The sequence below is a fragment of the Papio anubis genome, chromosome 16 (assembly GCF_008728515.1).
Source record: "Papio anubis isolate 15944 chromosome 16, Panubis1.0, whole genome shotgun sequence".
NCBI classification, from domain to species: Eukaryota; Metazoa; Chordata; class Mammalia; order Primates; family Cercopithecidae; genus Papio; species Papio anubis.
The window spans coordinates 76,419,699-76,441,933 of NC_044991.1; the positions used below are offsets into that span (position 1 = coordinate 76,419,699).

General features: G+C 46.1%; 1 protein-coding gene across 9 annotated transcripts in view; it reads right to left on the reverse strand.

Annotated features, from left to right (window-relative positions):
- Nucleotides 1-1,418: 1,418 nt before the first annotated feature.
- The window catches only part of ZNFX1 (zinc finger NFX1-type containing 1), a 32,692-nt gene continuing 11,875 nt past the window's right edge, over nt 1,419-22,235 (reverse strand). For 4 of the 9 annotated variants that reach the window (XM_009215946.4, XM_009215948.4, XM_009215947.4 and 1 more), the window contains 11 exons: nt 21,988-22,119; nt 20,584-20,732; nt 18,978-19,127; nt 15,807-15,921; nt 12,446-12,693; nt 10,862-11,001; nt 9,960-10,114; nt 9,130-9,275; nt 8,180-8,290; nt 6,994-7,089; nt 2,782-5,226 (listed from right to left, as the gene is read on the reverse strand). In XM_009215946.4, the coding sequence (XP_009214210.3) occupies nt 2,782-5,226; nt 6,994-7,089; nt 8,180-8,290; nt 9,130-9,275; nt 9,960-10,114; nt 10,862-11,001; nt 12,446-12,693; nt 15,807-15,921; nt 18,978-19,127; nt 20,584-20,732; nt 21,988-22,119 (3,887 nt within the window). Of the gene's footprint in view, nt 5,227-6,993; nt 7,090-8,179; nt 8,291-9,129; nt 9,276-9,959; nt 10,115-10,861; nt 11,002-12,445; nt 12,694-15,806; nt 15,922-18,977; nt 19,128-20,583; nt 20,733-21,987; nt 22,120-22,235 lie in introns of all 9 variants that reach the window. The other 5 variants (XM_021920953.2, XM_003904633.5, XM_021920956.2 and 2 more) reach the window with 3 other exon arrangements.

Consider the following 22,235-nt stretch of genomic DNA (forward strand, 5'->3'; position numbering starts at 1 on the left):
AGGCAGTGATATCCTCATTTTCCAATAAACAGAGGCTTGGAAAGACTAACTTTCCAGAGTTGCACAGCTAGGAATTCAGGTTTTCAACCAACATCTACTTGAACCCACACCCTACCTCTTGCTGCTGTACTGTGGAAATGCTGCTGGAGAAATGGAAGCCCAAAAAGGACAGGAGTCTTGACACCATAAATTAGTTACTTGCTGCAAAAACCAGAGTCTCTTGTCCCCCAGGCTGGAGTGCAGTGACACAATCTTGGCTCATTGCAACCTCTACCTCCTGGGTTCAAGTGAGTCTCCTGCCTCAGCCTCCGAATACCTGTGATTACAGGCGTCCGCTACCACGCCTGGCTAATTTTTGTATTTTTAGGAGAGACAGGGTTTCACCATGTTGGCCAGGCTGGTCTTGAACTCCTGACCTCAGGTGATTCACCTACCTCGGCCTCCCAAAGTGCTGGGATTACAGGCATGAGCCACCATACGTGGCCAAAAACCAGTTTTGATCCTGTAAGAATGTCGGTTCTCATCCTTTTCTGACTCAGAATGAGATGAAAGCTGTAGGGCCCCACCTGGGAAAACTGTATAGTTTGTTATAATTTCAGGGAGTACTTAACCACCCTACCCCCAGCTTAAAAATTGTAAGTTATCCAGTAGTACATACCCTAGATACTAAAGAGTGTGTTCAAAGCTATTCATTCAGGCTGCACCTAAGTCACCAACAGAGGGTCCAATTCAGAAAATGATGGCACAACTGTGTGATAGGAGTACAGTTCAGACTACTGTCTTACTGGATTTTACAGAAAGTAGGTTATTAAGCTGAAAAAACCAAGTGCAGAACTGTGTACTTTTTCTTTTCCTTTTTTTGAACCTTTTTTCTCACTCTTGCCCAGGCTGGAGTACAGTGGCTTCACTGCTCACTGCAACCTCGACCTCCCCAGGCTCAGGTGATCCTTCCACCTCAGCCTTTGGAGTAGCTAGGACCACAGGTGTGAGCAAGCACAACTGGCTTATTTTTGTATTTTTTTTGTGGAGATGGTTTCGCCATATTGCCCAGGCTGGTCTTGAACTCCTGGGCTCAGGCGATCTGCCCACTGTGGCCTCCCAAAGTGCTGGGATTACAGATGTGAGCCACCATGCCTGGCCTAAGGGATATGTATTACATGTGCATAAGCTTTCTCTGGGAGGACTCAGGAAGTGCAGGGTTTGCCTCTGGGGAAGGAAACTTCAAGTATACCCTTTGTACAGGTTGAAAAATGTTCTTTTTACCATGGGTAAAAATGATTCATTCGCCAGGTAAATAAAAATCCTGTATCACAAAAACAAAATCACAGCCTCATTGTGGACAGTGCCTGCCTTGTCCCTGACTTCACTGTCTTTGGCTGAGTTGCTTCTGAAAATTGAGGATACACATGGACCACTGATTTTCTCAATCATCGTTTTTAATTGGCTTTATAAGCTAAAGTGCATAGTAAAGACAAAAAAAAGGAAATGCATACATAGGAAAGGGACACTTAGAAAGGACCTGAGATACCTAAATGTCTGTTCTAAGGAACACTGGAAGGAGGGAATGCAGATGCAGGCAGCAGGCCTGGGTCTGGCTTCTGGCCTGGGTTTGGAGCCTGCAGAAGCTGCTGGCATGCTAGCCCTACCCAGGCAAAAGCTCCAAGAGGGAGTGTTGGGATGAAGGATCACACTTGGGATAGGTGCTGCTGGTACCAAATGTGACTTTAGCTCCACTCAGGGCCCAGGGGTAACCAGCAGTGCCACCAAACCTGTCAGACAGCAGGTAAAGAAATTTCCACCATCCCAAAGTGCAGGTTACAGGAAAGGGGTCACTCCTTAATGACGACCTGGGCCTGCTGCATAAGGCCCATCTTATGCAGCATGTGGGCTGTCCCATCTTCCCCACTCTCGGTGACTATGTAACTGGGTCAGGGTGAGTTGGTGCAGTCTTTGTCTTATTACATGCCTCCATCTCCTGGAGGCAGGGTGCCCAAGGAGGGCAGGAGGGGTTCTTGTGCTCCTTTTAAGAGATAAGCAGTTCATAAACAACTCTGGGCCTCTGTTTATTATGAGAGTTAGTTTGCAAATTAGGGCCTGGCAGTTAGAATCAGTCTGCATCAATGAGCTCATACTCTGTTCCTGGGGAACACAGAATAAACATTTGACCAAGTAAAGACCCAGAGATACCACTAGGTGGCCCTAGGTGGAAGCCCCAAACATATTCCAGGAGTCTGTCCACTAATTTGCAGGAGAGAAGAGGTGAGATTTGTTAACTTTGCTCTCAGTTCTGGAGATAAAGTGCTTACTCTAGCGCAGGGATAAATCTAGAAACAAATGTGGGCGAGCCCTAAAAGTGGATCCTTAAATAGGTGCTAAGACTAAAAAGGATGATTTTTTTTGTTTTGTTTTTGAGACAGAGTCTTGCTCTTATTGCCCAGACTGGAGTGCAATGGCATGATCTCAGCTCACTGCAACCTCCGCCTCTGGGGGTTAAGCGATTCTCCTACCTCAACCTCCCAAGTAGCTGGGATTACAGGCGCCCACCACAACGCCCAGCTAATTTTTGCATTTTTAGTAGAGACGGGGTTTTACCATGTTGGTCAGGCTGGTCTCGAACTCCTGACCTTGTGATCCGCCTGCCTCAGCCTCCCAAAGTGCTGGGATTACAGGCGTAAGCCACCGCGCCTGGCCTAAAATAAAAAACAAACTTCGGTTCCTTCAAAAGGGAGCTGGCCCCAGTCATTCGGTGGCAAGGGCAAAAGGCAGTGGTATACCATCTTCCTACATCATTCTCTGGATCTCCTCAAAGTTCATCAGGTTGTTGGCTGTGTCAGACCAGGCAGCATGCTGGGCTCCATCCATTTCAGAAGCAAGCTGGTTGCTTCTTTCCAGAGTATGATTTGTGCCACCAATCACTTCCTTACAGTCAGGACACGTGCCCCTCTCCATGGCTCCCCCACAATCGCCAATCACATAGATATGGCCATTGCGGCACTTGAACCAGTGACCACGAGGATAACCTATGGCGCTGACAATCTGCACTCGCTCTTCCTCTGAGATGCCCAGGCCAGAGCAGGGAAGGGTGGCTTTCAGAGCTTCCATCTTTTCCTGCACAAGTTGTTCATCCTCTTGGGTGAACTTACATGTTTTCTCAAGGATATTCTGGACACTGTAGACCTCTACTGCTATGCTATCTTTCACCTTCTTCTCTGCTATCTTGTAGCGGGTCAGAAGGTTCACCAGGTACGTGAGCCTCTGGATTTCGCTTCGGAGGTCACTTAGTTCCTGGCTAGTGAAGCTCAAGCGCTTCTTGGCCAGCCACTCATGGACCTGGTCTAGTCGAGTCCTCACTCTTTTCTGTTCTAAGACATGCATCTTTTTCAGGGAATCCCACAGGCTGGCCAGGTGGTCATAGAAGCTGATGTAATTCTCAACCAGACCCAGGTCCTTCACTGACAAATTTTTCTGGGCCAGCTTCTCCTTTATCATCAGGAAGTCTTCAGGAAGCAGCTGGTGGAGGAGGGTCTTCCTCTCCAGCAGGGCCTTAAGCCGTTCCTGGCTGGTTGCTATTTCCCCTGCTGAACCCTGGATCTTTTCCTTGATGATTTCAATCTCTTCTAGCCGCTGTTTTATGCTAGTTCCATACCTCAGGTTTTTGCGGATGGGCACCTGGCAGATAGGGCAGACTTTCAACCTGATGGCGACTTCATCATCCTTCTGTTCATTCATGTAGCGGTCTAGGGCTTGCACCTCAAAGATGTGGCTGCAGTCTTCCAGCTGCACAAAGCGGGCATCAGGCTCATCCTCAAAGCCAAAGAATATTTGAGTGACCTCATCCATGTGGCAGATCCGGCATTTCTTGGGGCATGGCTCCCCACAGAGACCAATGCAGGGGTGGCCACAAACTAGCAGCTTAGTACAAGGCACATAGCATGGGGGTCGGTTGCAGGGCTCAGAGCAGAGTTTGGTGCACTGGTAGTGCTGGCAGCGCCAGACACAGGGTTCCACGCAGGGGCTACACAGCTCCCCACATTTCTTCTTGCACTGGCTGTGGACGCAGCGGTTCTGACAGGTCCGTTGGCAGGGTGGGCACTCACCAGTGCATGGTTCCTGGCACTTGTGTGAGCAGATAAGCAGGCGCTTGCAGGGCTGCTGACAGCGTTCATGGAAACGCCCTTCAAAGCAGCTGTGGCAGGAGCCTGGGCAAGGATGCCCACAGTCCAAGATAGTGCCACACTTTGTGGTACACTTGACTGGCAGACCACCATACATGAGGTCTTCCACATGACCACATTTTACCTGCTGACTGTGCCCACACTTGAGTTTTACGGTGACCATTTCTGAACACAACTGCACACAGTCCTCACCACATGGGTGGCTGCATCTGTGCCCACATCTCAGAGACTTGGAGCAAGGCTCCTGGCAGCAGAAATCTGACTCAGGCACGGAACAAGGGACCATTTGTTCATGGCCGCACCGAGGAATGGTTTTGGGCACCTTCACCTGACAAGGCTGACACTCCTGGAAGCAAACAAGGGGACACCGGTGCCCATCCTGACAGATGACCTTCTGGCATGGCTTCATGCACTGGAACTCCTTGTGTGAAGAGTCATAAGGGTGGCAGGCACGGGTGCAGACATGCCCACAGCCCAGGCGGAACTCACAGGGCAGGCTGCAGCCTCCTTCGGGTACTTTTTGGAAGTCAGAAGCTTTGGATACTAAGGTGTGGGTATCAGGGTGGTTCTGGCAGCAGAGCCGGAGCATGGGGCCTATTTGATTGTTCTCTCGAAGTGTATGAATGATCTTGCTCCACAGGGGCACCTTGGCCAGCATCTGCATGTTTCCGATGCAGTACATTCCCTTCTTGGCTCGGGACAAGGCCACACAGATGCGGTTGGATATCTGCAGAAAACCCACCTTGCCTTCTTGGTTGCTCCGCACTAGGGAGAGGAGGATGATGTCATTCTCTTCCCCTTGGTATTTGTCCACAACATGGACCCTGACGCCAGCAAATGTCTTGGCAGGCATCAGTTTGCGCAGGCAGAAGAGCTGCCCGGTATAGGTAGTGAGGATGGTGATCTGGGAAGGCAGGTATTCCTGGCACAGGAAGTACTTGCACAGCTCTACCACAAAGTGAGCCTCGTGCTGGTTCTGATGGCTTTTGCCCTCTTGGATTTCCTGTTCAGGAAAGCTGTGTTCTACAAAGAAAAGGTTGGAAGACACCCCCTGACAGGGAAAAGAAGTGACATGTTAAAAGGTTCACTCATGGCACTTGTTTTTTTCTTCCTCTCTTCACATGCACTGGCCACTGACTGCTCCAGAGAGAGACCTTGGAAGGCTTTTTGTACCCTCAACATCACTATCTTTAGTTAGTCACTGTGTGCTTTGGGGCCACAGCAAGTTATGAAAATAAAAGATTATGTCTCTTTCAGTTTTCAAAGTACTTGTTTGATGTTAATATTTAAAACAGCTGGCCGGGTACAGTGGCTCACGCCTATAATCCCAGCACTTTGAGAGGCCAAGGTGGGTGGATCACCTGAGGTCAGGAGTTTGAGACCAGCCTGGCCCACATGGCGAAACCCCGTCCCTACTAAAAATACAAAAATTAGCTGGGCGTGGCAGTGGCCGCCTATAATCCCAGCTATTCAGGAGGCTGAGACGGGAGAATAGTTTGAACCCAGGATGCAGAGATTGCAGTGAGCTGAGATCATGCCACTGCACTCCAGCCTGGGTGACAGAGTGAGACTCCATCTCAAAAAAAAATAAAAAAACAGCCATCCACAACCCAACCATTATAGCTGAGAGAACAAGCAGTGCTGTGATGATGACAGAGCAGCTAACTTACTGAGCACTCCACTGTGCTGACTGCTTTATATACATTACCTCCTTCCATACAGTAATGGGATATGGCAGGAGCCATTATTCTTATTGTCCAGAAGAACCTGATACTCAGAATTTATTTATTTTTAAAATAGAAACAGTCTTGCTATGTTCCCCAGCCTGGTTTTGAACTCTTGGCCTCAGCTGACAATTTTTTTTTGAGACAGAATTTCACTCTTGTTGCGTAGGCTGGAGTACAATGGCACGGTCTTGGCTCACCGCAACCTCCACCTCCCAGGTTCAAGCAATCCTCTTGCCTCAGCCTCCCAAATAGTTGGGATTACAGGCACCCACCACCATGCCCAGTTAATTTTTGTATTTTTAGTAGAGACGGGGTTTCACCATGTTGGCCAGGCTAGTCTCAAACTCCTGACCTCAGGTGATCTGCCCATCTTGGCCTCCCAAAGTACTGGGATTATAGGCATGAGCCACCACACCCAGCCAAGCACACGCCACCACACCCAGCTAATTTTTATATTTTTAGTAGAGACGGGGTTTCACCATGTTGGCCAGGATGGTCTCGATCTCTTGACCTCGTGATTTGCCTGCCTTGGCCTCACAAAGTTCTGGGATTACGGGCATTAGCCACCGCGCCTGGCCAGAATTCTTATATAACTTGCTTAAGGTTACATGGCTACTAACAGGCAGAGTTGGGATTAAAAACCCCTGGTATTTCAATTTCCTCCCAGTAACCAGCTTTTAAAAAGCTGGCTCTACTCCCTTCTGAAAGGCTTTCTTTTTGAGAGGGAGTCTCTCTCCGCTGCCCAGCCTGGAGTGCAGTGGTGTGGCACGATCTCAGCTCACTGCAACCTCCACCTTGTGGGTTCAAGCAATTCTCCTGCCTCAGCCTTCTGAGTAGCTAGGATTACAAGTGCTTGCCACCATGCCCGGCTAATTTTTGTATTTTAGTAGAGACAGGGTTTCACCATGTTAGTTAGGCTGGTCTTGAACTCCTGACCTCAAGTGATCTGCCCACCTCGGCCTCCCAAAGTGCTGGGATTACAGGTGTGAGCCACCGTGCCCAGCTACTGAAAAGCTTTTTCATCTTGAGAAAATTACAGCCTTTTTAGGTTGCTGACACCATCCAAGAAAGATCGGGTAAGAGAGACTCACCTTAATCTTCTCATAGTTAAGAACAGATGGATGATTCTCCAGATCCTGGTAAATGTGGGGGGTCAAAAGGCGGGCAATTTCAGGGCACATACGGTGCTGAAAAAACACATGCATGTCATTAGAAACATGGGCAGAGCACACACGGACAATTTCTTTAAAGATGAGGTTGCTGTTAGAAAATTTAGGGAGGGCCAGTTGTGATGGCTCATATCTGTAATCCCATCACTTTGGGAGGCCAAGGCAGGAGGATCACTTGAGCTCAGGAGTTCGAGACCAGCCTGGCAACATAGTGAGCCCTCGTCTCTATTTTTCTTTTTTTTTTTTGAGACGTGTCGCCAAGGCTGGGGTGCAGTGGCACAATCTCAGCTCACTGCAACCTCTGCCTCCCAGGTTCTAGTGATTCTCCTGCCTCAGCCTTCCAAAAGTAGCTGGGACTACAGGCATGAGGCACAACACCTGGCTAATTTTTTGTATTTTTAGCAAAGACAGTGTTTTGCCACGTTGGCCAGGCTGCTCACGAACTCCTGACCTCACGTGATTCGCCCGCCTTGGCCTCCCAAAGTGCTGAGATTACAGGCGTAAGCCACCACACCTGGCCTCTATTTTTTTTTTTTTTTTTGAGATGGAATCTCACTCTATCACCAGGCTGCAGTGCAGTGGCATGATCTCGGCTCACTGCAACCTCTGCCTCCCGGGTTTAAGCGATTCTCCTGCCTCAGCCTCCCGAGTAGCTGGGATTACAGGCGCCCACCACCATGCCAGGCTAATTTTTGTATTTTTAGTAGAGACAGGGTTTCACCATGTTGGCCAGGCTGATCTCGAATGCCTGACCTCATGATCGACCCACCTCGGCCTCCCAAAGTGCTAGGATTACAGGTGTGAACCACCACACCTGGCCTCTATTTTTCTTTAAAAAAAAAAAAAAAGGAAAGAAAATCTAGAGATATAGAGATTATCATTTGAAAAAAATAATAAGGAGAAGGCATAACATAAACAGATCCTTTGTCCAACAAAAACTCAACACAGGGTGATCTTGTGGTGTTTTAAAACAGAAAATGTGAGGTTGACAGAGTCATTTCAGTATTACATTATTTTTATTTATATGAGACCTCTTTTGCGGGCAACTGGCAGCTTCCCAAGAGCTTTCTCCTGGGCATTTGGTAATAACAGAGGCCCAGCTTCTCACCTGGTAGTTCAGACGGACAAAGGGAATGTTTACTTTCACTAGCCGTTCAAAAAGGGACACCTCAAGGTTGAAGTTCTTGGCCAGATCATACACGTTGGCACTGGGGCGCAGCTGAGAAGAGAAACATGGCTGAAGATTCTCTACTGATAAAGTCATTTAACCATCCATACTTCCATCCATCCAAGCATCAAATGTTTTTCAAGTGCTATGTGCCAGGTACTCTTCTACATATTCACAGTTTAAGGATTAATAATGACAAGGGTTAAGGATTAGTAGAACTAAAGGTGGTATGACAGAGTGCCCCATGGTGGGTTTTTTCTAGCTAGGCCTCTGAACAGTGACATCTGAGTAGACACTAGCATGGCAGAGGTTGCCAGTTCTTCATTCATTTGAAAAGCAAGATCCATAATGGGGAGCGGAAAGGACACAGAGGGACACCATAAGCAAATGGGATGAAGTCAGATAAATAAGCTGAAACCTGATCACACAAGCCTTTGTGGGCCACTTTAAGAAGCCTGATTTTTATTCAAGTGCAATGGGAAACCACTGGAGGATTTTTAGCTGGAAAGTGATATTATCTATCTACCTTTTTCTTTCTTTTTTTTTTTTTTAAATTCACTTTGGCTCCTTTATGTAGAGTGCATTAGAGGGTCGCAAAAATGAAAGCAGGGAGACTGAGGAGCATGCTATTATAATACAGTCCACTCGAAAGACCATGGTGGACTAGGTAAACAGCAGAAGGAATGGATGAAATAAATGATGTTGCCACTAAAATATACCCCAAATCTAATAGCACCTGCTCTTAGACTGAATGTGGGAGGTGAAGGCAAGAGGAATCACAAAAAGCTAATAATAAGCTTGAGGACTGTTGAAGCAGAGGCCAGGGTCTTCCTTTATGATCTCACCCCCAAAGAGAGCCAGCCCATCTTCTAGGGGGGCTCCTGTTTTACCTGCTGGTGGTCCCCAATCAGAATGAGATGCTGGCAAGCTTTGCTCAATGTGGCAATGGTATGGGCCTCAAGGACTTCCGCAGCTTCTTCCACTATGACAATCCTCGGCTCCACCTTCTGTAGGATCTGGCGGTATTTGGCAGCACCTCAAGTGAGGAAAGAAGAGAAAGGCTCCTCTGGGCTGAGGCACAGGACCCACAGGGCCACTGAGCCTCTGGGAATCCGCTTTTGTATCTTCCCTGAACCTGGATCAGCGACAAGTAGTCCTTATAGCGTTCTGGGTGGTCTCCAGAACATTAAAGCTGTGTTGGTCACTGTTAGAGTTTCAAACCCAGTAGGAGAAAGTGAGTGAATTTCTTTTCTTTTCTTTTGTTTTTTGAGACAAAGTCTCATTCTGTCACCCAGGCTGGAGTGCACAGTGGTGCAATCTTGGCTCACTGCAACCTCCGCCTCCCAGGTTCAAGTGATTCTTGTGCCCCAGCCTCCCGAGTAGCTAGGATTACAGGTGCCCACCACTACGCCTGGCCAGTTTTTGTATTTTTAGTAGAGATGAGATTTCACCATGATGACTAGGCTGATTGCAAACTCATGACCTCAGGTGATCCACCTGCCTTGGCCTCCCAAAGTGCTGGGATTACAGGCGTGAGCCACTGCACCTGGCGAAAGTGAGTGAATTTCACCAAAAGTTCTCAAAATATGGGTGCTTTCAGTAGCTTTTCATGTTATTTTCCTCTAACCTACCAAAGAAGTTCCTCTTTACCTGTCCTTAGATAATCTGGCACCAGAAGTGAACTTAGATGCAACAGGTAAATTTCTCCACAGTTTCTCACCTGTGGTTGTCATTCCTACAACCTGGGCATCTTTAAGAATGTGCAGATCTTCCTGGAGTCTCAGCTCAGCCATTCTTTCTGCTGATGTGCGGTACTGGCGTTCATAGCTGAGGATCTTCCGGCGGGTGTCAGCCTGGTACAACTGTAGCCAGAGCCTGGAGAATGGGAAGAACCAAGGAAAGAAAGCCACATGCTCTTTGAGAAGGTGGAAGAACCTTGGACCTTTGGAGCATAGTGACAAACAGATATATTCAGGGAACCAAGAATCCAAAATGCCCAACAGAAAGATGTCCAGAGTGGTCAGGAGCTAAGGAAAGGGGTGAGATAAAGAACAAAGGTTAACTATGGGAAGAGAATAAGAGACTTTAAAAGTGATGATGTCACTAATCGCTGTAAAACTTTCCAACGGCTTTCTACTACTCTTTTTTTTTTTTCCCCCTGTAGAGATGAGGTCTCACTATGTTGCCCAGGCTGGTCTTGAACCCTGGGCCTCAAGTGATTCTCTAGCCTCAGCCTCCCAAAGTGCTGGGATTACAGGTGTGAGTCACTGTGCCTGTTACCGCTCTGTTCTTTTCTGAGTTTTTATACCCATTTGTAACTTTTTATTTCTGGAATTATGTGATTAATTTGTTACCCTGGATAGACTCCATAGGCTCCATGAAGGTAATAATTAATTTGTTACCCTGGATAGACTCCATAGGCTCCATGAAGGTAGAGCAAAGTGTCTATTCTATCCCATGGCTGTATCCCTATCACTCAGCTCAGTGGTTCGTTGAAGGTCTTGGAGGTGGAGAATGTTTGAACGGAGGTGGAGAATGTTCCAGGAACAGAAAAGGAAAACGTTCCAGGAACAGAACTTCCTGGGGAAATTACATGGGTTGGCTGGATGTGGAACACAGTACCTATAAAGCTGCCAGCGAGAACTGAGGTCCAGCTGCCAAACATCCTCGATCTCATTGGCCTCGGCTGCAGTCATGGTGTTCAGTTTGCGAAGCTCATCCTTCACTCTTTTTTTCATTTTCTTTTTCTGGTTGCGCTGGGTCTGCAGACATCAATACCAGCAGAGGCAGGCTTGGTTTTAAGCCCAAGGCAGGGGCCACAGCACAAGAAAAAGGGCTGGCATCCCTGATTAATGTCAAGTGTCTTACATTCTCCCAACAGCTCTTCCACTGTAGAGTGGCTAAACAAGGACTCTGGAGCCAGTTTGCCTGACTTCAAAGCCCTACTCTACCTCTTACTAGGTTGTGGAACCTAAGGTAAATGACCTACCCTCTGTGTCCCTCAGTATCACCTTCTATAAAATGAGAATAATAATAGTATCTCTTTATAGGATTGTTGGCTTGTCAGGAATAAATACATGGAAAGCATTTATACTACTGCTAGCACTAGTTATCATTAAACATCTTTGACCATAGCCTGTTTCTTGTTCCTAAAATGTATGCCATGAAAGTCATGGGGGTGGTATTTTCTTGTTGAATGCTACACAACCAGTGCCCAGCAACTGGTGCTTCACACAGGACTTGGCACAGTGCCTGCTAAAATGGTCCTACTGCCATCGTATCAACACAGTACCTTTAACAAGTGGGTAGAAAGCAGTTTATGAGAAAGTGCTCTCTTCTGTCACTGAGTCTGAGGCTATGAGCCTTTAGAAGGACTCGCAAGTCAAACAGATGTCACTAAATAAAGATCTCCCTGCTGCTTCAAAACGAAACAAATCAACCTTTCCTGATGCCTCCTGGGAGAGATGCTGAAACCATGCTTCTAAGAATTGAGATCATGACTCTGCTCACCACATATAGTGACACTGAACTGAACTAGGAGATCAGGGGCAAACCCAGCACTCAGGTGAAAACAGCATCCAAAGTTGCCCTTCAAAGTTCTCGAATCATTGGTAAGGTTTACAAATTCTTATTTTGAGTATCTAATCCTCGATCATCGTAGTTATGCATGGTAAATAGTGAGGGCTACTAGGCTCCACCAAAAGGAGCAGAGGGAAAGCTACATGAAGACACCTGGGCATTCATACAATTCTGGCTTTAAGAGAAGTGTCAAATTCCAGGGTGAATGAAGGAGGAATATTCCATCCAGCCTGGAGGTCTCATTTCATTGCTTACTTTAATCCTCTAAAATCTTAGTACATGTTTACAAACTCATTTGAAATGAGAAGACAACACTCCTGAAGGCATTAAGTGCTGAGACCGTGTTTGACCTGACTCATATGTGCTACATTCTTCCACAAGTTCTACAAAAGCACTTGGCTACCTGCTACCTGTCTTTCTAAGCTGGCATTTCTTGCCAGAGGCCCTCTGAAGAACTGTAGTATTTATATCCATGGGAATTAGTACACCCATCTTATACCAGGGTAGGCTGTAATACAGGTACTTAGTTAATTGCAATGATGAAGTGAATATACTGTATCAGAAGTGGGGGAAAACAAATGGTCAGAACACTCTCAGGCCTGTTTCAACCCAAGGAAGTGAGTTTACCTGCCACTCTCCCGTGGCTTGCTCCTGTCCAGCTGCTGTCCCAGGGCCACAATGGTCTAGCCTCATGGCCAGAAGCATTTTAGCCAACTCCTGGTCTGCCCCACTCTCTTCCTTCTTCCGTCGCTGGGGCCTCACCACCTCTTCCTCCTCAATCACTCGGTCTGCTTGAATCAGGTCAGCTTCCTCTGCGATCTCAATCAGCGAACTCTCCTCCTCCCCTTCTTCCTCCTCATCCCCTTCTGCCTGGGCTAAGAGAAACAGATAGAGATGAAAACTCTTTTTTTTTTTTTTTTGAGACGAAGTCTCACTCTGTTGCCCAGGATGGAGTGTGGTGGTGTGATCTTGGCTCACTGCAACCTCTGCCTCCTGGGTTCAAGTGATTCTCTGGCCTCAGCCTCCCGAGTAGCTGGGATTACAGGCACCCAGCACCACGCCTGGCTAATTTTGGTATTTTTAGTAGAGATGGGGTTTCACCATGTTGGCCAGGCTGGTCTCGAACTCCTGACCTTGTGATCTGCCTGCCTCGGCTTCCCAAAGTGCTGGGATTACAGGCGTGAGCCACTGTGCCTGGCCAGAGATAGAAACTCTTGAAGCTAAGGGACAGAAGAGGGCACCTACACGAGCTCAGATGCATGAAGACATTATCAAGGGTTTATGTGATTTTTTTTTTTTTTTTTGAGATGGAGTTTCGCTCTTGTGGCCCAGGATGGAGTGCAATGGCACAATCTTGGCTCACCACAACCTCCACCTCCCGGCTTCAAGTGATTCTCCTGCCTCAGCCTCCCAAGTAGTTGGGATTACAGGCATGCACGACCATGCCCAGCTAATTTTGAATTTTTAGTAGAGACAGGGTTTCTCCATGTTGGTCAGGCTGGTCTCAAACTCCCGACCTCAGGTGATGTGCCTGCCTCGGCCTCCCAAAGTGCTGGGATTACAGGCGTGAGCCACTGCACCGGGTCCTGTATGATTATTTTTGAGACAAGAAACTAGAAGGAATGAGAGGAGAGTTAGGAAAGGCTTAGGTCTCCTTATATACTTTTTGTTACATGTTTTACATTTTAAAAAATCATATGAATGTATGCCTTTTAAAGAAAGGTTTTGGCTGTGCGTGGGGCTTATGCCTGCATCCCAGCACTCTGGGAGGCTGAGGCGGGTGGATGACCTGATGTCAGGAGTTCGAGACCAGCCTGGCCAACACGGTGAAACCCTGTCTCAGCCGTGTAGTGGCTCATGCCTGTAATCCCAGCACTTTGGGAGGCCAAGGCGGGTGGATCACGAGGTCAGGAGATCAAGACCATCCTGGCTAACACAGTGAAACCCTGTCTCTACTAAAAATACAAAAAAAAATTAGCCGGGCATGGTGACGGGCACCTGTAGTCCCAGCTACTCGGGAGGCTGAGGCAGGAGAATGGCGTGAACCCGGAGGTGGCGGAGCTTGCAGTGAGTGGAGATCGCGCCACTGTACTCCAGCCTGGGCGACAGAGCGAGACTCGGTCTCAAAAAAAAAAAAAAGAAACTCTGTCTCTACTAAAAATACAAAAATTAGCCAGTTAGCCAGGTGTGGTGGTGCATGCCTGTAGTTCCAGCTACTTGGGAGGCTGAGGCAGGAGAATCGCTTGAATCCAGGAGGTGGAAGTTGCAGTGAGTCGAGATCATGCCATTGCGCTCCAGCCTGGGCAACAGAGCAAGACTCCATCTCAAAAATAAATAAATAAGGCTGGACGCGGTGGCTCATGCCTGTAATCCCAGCACTTTGGGAGGCCGAGGCGGGCAGATCATCTGAGGTGAGAGCTCAAGACCAGCCTGGCCAACAGGGGGAAACCCCATCTTTACTAAAAATACAAAATAAGCTGGGCATGGTGACTGTGCCTGTAATCCCAGCTACTTGGGAGGCTGAGGCAGGAGAATTGCTCAAACCTGGGAGGCAGAGGTTGCAGTGAGCCAAGATCACGCCTTTGCACTCCAGCCTGGGGGACAGAGTGAGACTGTGAGACTTAGTCTCAAAAAAAAAAATAAATAAAAATAAAAAAATAAAATAAATAAATACAAAATAAATAAATAAATAAAAGGTTTTACTTATACCAAATACATATACAATGGAGAGCATTCAATGTAAATACGTAATATAAAGGATAATAAAAATATATAAAATGAATACCCACGTACCCTCCACCCAATTTAAGTAGAAAACTGCCAAGTTTTTTGAAGACCTTTGTGAGCCTTCCTAACCCGAATTTTATATTACTCATTTTCTTTCTAAAAGATAATGTTACCACATTTATACTGTATCAAAGTAATACACTGTCTAGTATATATGTTTCCATAACTTGTCTTTTTTTTTTTTTTTAGACCATGTCTGTCACTCAGGCTGTAGTACAGCATTGCAGTCCTGGCTTACTGCAGCCTCAACCTCCTGAGCTCAAGCCATCCCCTCGCCTCAGCCACCTATGTAGCTGGGACTACAGGCACGCACCACCACAACCAGCTATTTTTTGGTTTTGTTTTTTTTTTTGATAAAGACAGGGTCTCATTATGTTGCCCAGGCTGGTCTCCAACTTCTGGGCTCAAACGATCCTCCTGCCTTGTACTTGCAAAGTGCTGGGATTACAGGCATGCGCCACCATGCCTGGCTAACTTGCCTTTTTCATTCAGCATGTTTTTGAGATTCATATGTGTTACTGTATATGCTGTGATTCATTCCTTTTCACTGCTGTACAGTATTTCACTATCTGAGTTGACTTAATTGATCCATCTATTGAAGAAATGTTGATGAACATTTGAGTTCTGATTTTCTGGTATGATAAAGTGGTTATATAAATTTAAATATCCCCAGCAGCAGTGCACAGAGTTTCCATTGCTTCAAATTCTCATCAACATGGGGTTATATCAAACTTTAATTGTTGCCAAACTGGTGCGTATGTAATAGTATCTCATTGTGGTTTTAATTCCTCTAGTTTTTAATGAGTACTTTTCATATATCTATTGAACAGTAAGATTTCCTATTTTGTGATGTGCCTGTTAGAAGTCTTTTATCTCATTAACTGGGCGTGGTGGCACATGCCTGTAATCCCAGCTACTTGGGAGGCTGAGGCAGGAGAGGAGAATCACTTGAACCCAGGAGGCAGAGGTTGCGATGAGCCGAGATCGCGCCATTGCACTCCAGTCTGAGCAACAAGAGTGAAACTCCATCTCAAAAAAAAAAAAAAAGTATTTTCTCTTTTCCTTATTTTAAGCTATTTGTCTTTCTCTGACTGACTTATAGCTCTTTATTTATTCTGGGAATTATTTTTAAGTCTCCCTGTTCTGGTATTTACTATATTCTACCTTAAGATTTGATTCTAGTAAGACATGCACTTCTTACCTGTATTCTCAGGTCCTGCTGGAGAAACACTTTGGGTGAAAGAACCGACACCAAGACCTAGCCACTCCAGCATCATGGAATGCTTCCAGTGCTGGAAGCAAATCCATTCACTATCCTAAGGAAAGAAGAAAGATCATTTGTGAGGATTCTATGACAACCAATGTGAAGGCAGGGTCTCCTCAAAGAATCAAAAGCAGATTGGGGCATGGTAGCTCATGCCTCTAATCCCAGCAATTTGGAAGGCCAAGGCAGGAGGACTGCCTGAGCCCAGAAATTCAAGACCAGCCTGGGCAGTATGGTGAGACCCCATGTCTTAAAAAAAAAAAAAAAAAAAAAAAAAGACTGGGCGTGGTGGCTTGCGCCTGTAATCCCAACACTTTGGGAGGCCGAGGCAAGGCAGATCACCTGAGGTCAGGAGTTCGAGACCAGCCTGGCCAACATGGAGAAACCCCGTTTCTATTAAAAATTCAAAAATTAGGCTGGGCGTGGTGGCTCACGCCTGTAATCCCAGCACTTTGGGAGGCCGAGGCAGGCGGATCACAAGGTCAGGAGATCGAGACCACAGTGAAACTCCGTCTCTACTAAAAATACAAAAGAAACATTAGCTGGGCACAGTGGCGGGCGCCTGTAGTCCCAGCTACTCAGGAGGCTGAGGCAGGAGAATGGCGTGAACCCGGGAGGCGGAGCTTGCAGTGAGCCGAGATCCCGCCATTGCACTCCAGCCTGAGGGACAGAGTGAGACTCCATCTCAAAAGCAAAACAAAACAAAACAAAAACAAAAATTAGCCAGGCATAGTGGTGCATGCCTGTAGTCCCAGCTACTCAGGAGGTTGAGGCAGGAGAACTGCTTGAACCCGGGAGGCGGAGGTTGCAGTGAGTGGAGATTGTGCCACTACACTCCGGCCTGGGTGACAAAGCAAGACTCTCTTAAAAAAGCTGGGTGTGATGGCATGTGCATATAATCCCAGTTACTCAGGAGGCTGAGGTGGGAGGACTGCTTGAGCCCAGGAGGCCAAGGTCGCAGTGAGCTATGATTATGCCACTGCCCTCCAGCCTGGGCTCAAGACCCTATCTCAAAAGAAAAAAGAATCAAAAGTAATTCCCTTAAAGTTTATAGGCTGTACTATTCACAACAGCAAAGACATCTAATCAACCTAAATGCCCATCAATAAAGGACTGGATAAAGAAAACGTGGTACATATACACCATGGAATACTATGCAGCCATAAAAAAAGAATGAGATCATGTCCTTTGCAAGGACATGAATGGAGTTTGAGGGCATTATCTTTAGCAAACTAACACAAGAACAGAAAACCAAATACTGCATGTTCTCACTTATAAGTGGGAGTTAAATGATGAGAACACATGGTCGCATAGAGCGGATCAACACACTGGGGCCTATCGAAGGGTGGAGGGTGGGAGGAGGGAAGGGAGCAGGAAAAATAACTGATGAGTACTAGGCTTAATATCTAGGTGACATACAACAAACTGCCATGACACAAGTTTACCTATGTAACAAACCTGCACATGTACCACTGAATATAAGTTAAAAAAAATTAAAAAAGAAACATTATATCGCTAAAAAACAAAACAAAACAAAAAAAAAAACAGTTCATAGGCTGCAAACTGGCATCTCCTTGGACAACTGGAACATTTAACATGACTTGCATAGAATTTTAAAAATCAAAGGGCTGGGCACGGTGGCTCATGCCTATAATCCCAGCACTTTGGAAGGCCGAGGTGGGTGGGTCACCTGAGGTCAGAAGTTCAAGACCAGCCTAGCCAACATGGTGAAACCCAGTCTCTACAAAAATTAGCCAGGCATGATGGCAGGTGCCTGTAATCCTAGCTACTCAAGAGGCCGAGGCAAGAGAATCGCTTGAAACCAGGAGGCGGAGGTTGTAGTGAGCCAAGATTGCACCATTGCACTCCAGCCTGGGGTGAGAGAGTGAGATTCTGTCTCGGGGAAAAAAAAAAAAAGAGAATTTAAAAAATTGTCCTGCCTATTTTGACAAAATCAGGAGCTATGGCAACAAATGGCTGGAGCTGGGTTGCTACCACATCTGTTCCAGTTTGCCACAGTCCTCTCTGCTTCTTAATATTTCAAATCTACATTGCTTCACTTATTTGTAAGACCTGAATGACCTCTGTAAGCTTTTGGATTTGTAATCCTATAAATCAGCAACCTAATGATAATAAAGCTACCATTTCACTGGGTTCCTGGCCCGCCACTTTACACAGACTGTCTCAGTTATTTCTTACAATATCTTTTGAAGGCAGGCATTATTATCATCCATGTTTGATCACTGAGGATCACATGAGCCCAAGTCACACAGTCAGTCTGCATGACTATATCTATCAACTCCCAAGTTCTCTATCTGTGCTAGCTTGCCTCTGGTTATGATTTTGTTCATTTAACAAACACATAGTACAGTTACTAAATTAATAAGTTTACAAATACTACCTTGCTCATCTAAATAACAATCCTGTAAGAACAAATATCTGTAAGAAATTGCCTTTTTGCAAATCAATATTATAGATATTGGCAATTTCATATGGTTCAACTTAATGCTTATTATTATCCCCATTTTATAAAAGAGGAAACAGCCACAGGAAATTAAGTAACTTGTCCAGAGCCAAGCCCAGATTAAAACCCAGCAGGCAGGCCGGGCGCAGTGGCTCACACCTGTAATCCCAGCACTTTGGGAAGCCGAGGCGGGCGGATCACGAGGTCAGGAGATCGAGACCATCCTGGCTAACACGGTGAAACCCCGTCTCTACTAAAAATGCAAAAAATCAGCCGGGCGAGGCGGCGGGCGCCTGTAGTCCCAGCTACTCGGGAGGCTGAGGCAGGAGAATGGCGTGAACCCGGGAGGCGGAGCTTGCAGTGAGCCGAGATCGCGTCATTGCACTCCAGCCTGGGTGACTAAGCGAGACTCTGTCTCAAAAAAAAAAACAAAAAAACAAAAAAAAAAAACCCCAGCAGGCTGGTTCCAGAGTTTTGTTCCTGACCAGCATATTCAGCTGCCTCTCATCACAAAAGGTAACTTTGCACATTGTGGCAGCATCAGATTATCAAACAGCTAAAGTTTTGGACTGATGATTCTCCTGGAGGCTACCTCAAAGTACTGAGGCCAGAGACATATTTGTGTCCCCCAGGATGACCCCTACCTGCACTGGTCCATTCATGAGACTTTCCCAGTGCTGAGGTGAGATGTACTTCTGCAGGTACTGTTCCCGTAGGACACCGCGCATGGTGCACTCCAGGGTCTTGGCTCCTTCATGAAGCTCTTGCTCTGACTCCTTCATCTGTGTCATGATCTGCCAAGAAGAGAGGGAAAGAAATGATGAGGAAATATCATCATCCCCCAAACTCAGTCCTCACCTTGAGGGAAAACAAAGCTAAGACAGGACAGTAAGGAGGGAGAATAAATAGACTGGTCAACAAACCAATTTCCCAAGGCACATTATTGTGGTCTTGAAACCAAAGAACTAGTATTGGCCGGGCGTGGTGGCTCATACCTGTAATCCCAGCACTTTGGGAGGCTGAGGCAGGTGGATCACTTGCGGTCTGGAGTTCAAGACCAGCCTGGCCAACATGGCAAAACACCGTCTCTACTAAAAATGCAAAAATTAGCCGGGCGTGGGGGTGAGTACCTGTAATCCCAGTTACTTGGGAGGCTGAGGCACAAGAATTGCTTGAACCCGGGAGGTAGAGGTTGCAGTGAGCTGAGATGGTGCCACTGCACTCCAGCCTAGGTGACAGAGTGAGACTCCGTCTCAAAAAAAAAAAAAAAAAAAAAAAAATCAAAATCTCTGAAAGATTCCTACCAATCAGTAAAAAAAGAAAACAAGGAATGCAGGTTGAATATCCCTTATCCAAAATTCTTGGGACTAGAAGTGTTTCAGATTTTGGAATATTTGCATTTATACTTACTGGTTGAGCATCCCAAATCTGAAAATCCAAAATGTGAAATAATGTTGGGCAGGGCGCAGTGGCTCACACCTGTAATCCCAGCACTTTGGGAGGCTGAGGCGGGCAGATAACCTGATGTCAGGAGTTCGAGACCAACCTGGCCAACATAGTGAAATCCTGTCTCTACTAACAATACAAAAATTAGACAGGTGTGATGGCAGGTGCCTGTAATCCCAGGTACTCAGGAGGCTGAGGCAACAGAATGACTTGAACCCAGGAGGTGGAGGTTGCAGTGACCTGAGACTGTGCCACTGCACTCCAGCCTGGGCAACTGGGCAAGACCCTGTCTCAAAAAAAAAAAAAAAAAGAAAAAAGAAAAAAAAATAATGTTGGCATTCAGAAAGTTTTGATTTTGGATTTTCTGATTTGAGATTCTCAACCTACACAACAGAAAAACAAACAGGCCAAGAATACTGTGGCAGAGACTTCAAGCTTCACAATATCTGTTCTCTCTCTTTTCCTTAGTAATAAGAATCCAGATTTTGATTGGGGACATTGCTGCCCAGCTAAAAGATGACATTTCCCTGGTCAGTTGGCTCTACATAGAGGTGCTGTGGGTGGTATGGGGGAAGGAGCCTTAAGGGAGGGTGGGATGGGCAGTGTGTCCTTGTCTTTTCTCCATCTTGGATTGTGAAGGCAAAGGTCATACCAAAGGATTAGCAGAATACAATGCTGAAAGGAACCTGGGTCCTCCAGAGCTTTGAGGAGCCTCTACATCTACCCTGGGCTACCTACGCAGAAAGCCACTGCTATCTTGTTTAGGTCCCTTGTTACCTCAGATATTTCAGAGCTGGGACTTACACTCATGTAGGCCCTTCGGAGGTGCATGGGGAGGTTGCGGCGGAATTCCCGCTTGTTCCTCAGCTCCCTTAGGGTGAACTGCTTCAGGATTTCACTGTTGCTCCTTCCACCCACCCGCACAATGCTGGTCTTCTGACACTTGTAGATGCCTGTGGAGCAAAGTGGAGCACGGCAGAGTTGAAAGGAGCTATGCTAGGTTCTCTCAGGTGAGAGCTGTGTGTATTTGGGATCTAGTCTGGTTCCTTAGAGAACACACTTGTGCTTAAAGGAAATGTACCCCATTAATGAGTGAGAAGGTCCCCGAGAAGATGTGACCTGCAGAGCAGTAAAGTATAGCGCTTAAAGAGTACAAGTTCTGCAATCATACAACTAGGGATCTAACTCTTAGCTCTACCACTTATTGCTGTGTAACCTGGGGCAAGTTACTTGAGTCTCAGTTTCTCTGTCTGTGATTTAGAAATGGCAACATCTCCCACATAGGGCTACAGTCTGGATAAATGAAAGAAAATCTTTAAAGCTCCTAGCTAGGGTCCAGCACAAAGCAAGCATCCAGGAGATGTTACATATTTTTCACTCTGCAGATTTACTGATTGTTCGTATGTTCTAGGCATGTGCCAAGTTCTGAAGATATAGCAGTAGAAAAACAGGCCCAGTTTCTGATTTGTTATCATTTCTTTGTCTCTGGCAAGAAGTTACTTATTAAATAATCAATACGACAGCAATAAATGTAGTGAGTACTGGTAGCAGGGGACATCACCTAGTCTGGGTGGCGTAGGGATCTATTCTTAAGAATCTAATATTTAAACTCAGACTCTAAGAATAAAGATTTATCTAGGTGAAAGGGCAGTATAGAAGAATGAAAAATACAGGAAAAGCATATTCATTCATCCATTAATGTTACTTAGTAGTTTTTGAGTGCCTAATATGTGCCAGGATATGTGAATACAGCAAGAAAAGGACCAATCCTCATCTAGGGTAGAGATACATAAAATAGATTATAAAAAAATAAAAAATGCAAAAGAGACTTCACTTCAGGGCTACAGAAAAAGTCCACCTGAGAAGAGAGATTTAAAGTGGGACTAGAAGAATGAGTAGGGCCAGCCAGGTTGAATAAGCTCAAGATGGAGAGGGAAAAACTATTCCAGGCACGAGGATGGCATGGGCCAATGGAGGACATAGAGGCTTTCAAGGAACTGAAGATAACCAGTGTTGCTGGAGTTAGGGAGAACAAGGTTAAGAAGTAGGAGCTGTGGTTCACAGTCCAGCTGGGACAGATCACAAACGGCCATGTAAGTGATGATAAGGACTGTCAACTTTGTTCGAAGAGCAATAGAAAGCTACTGGGTTGCTGATGGTTCAATCATCAACATCTTGATAGAGAGCAAATTTGCCTATAAATATTACCTTCCAGAAACTGGTCCAAAGCATGATTAGTATAACACACAACCAAGATGGGGAACTTCTGGAGGCTAATTTGCCAAACAGACTCGTTGGTTAGGAGGGCCTGAACAATTTTTAGACCCACATAGGTTTTGCCTAGAAAATAAGGAAAAAGGAATTTAATAATTTAGATATTTTCTAAATAAAGTAATTACTTAGAGCAAAATCTTGTTTTTTTAATTTAATACATTAAGATAGTTTAAAATCTAAGA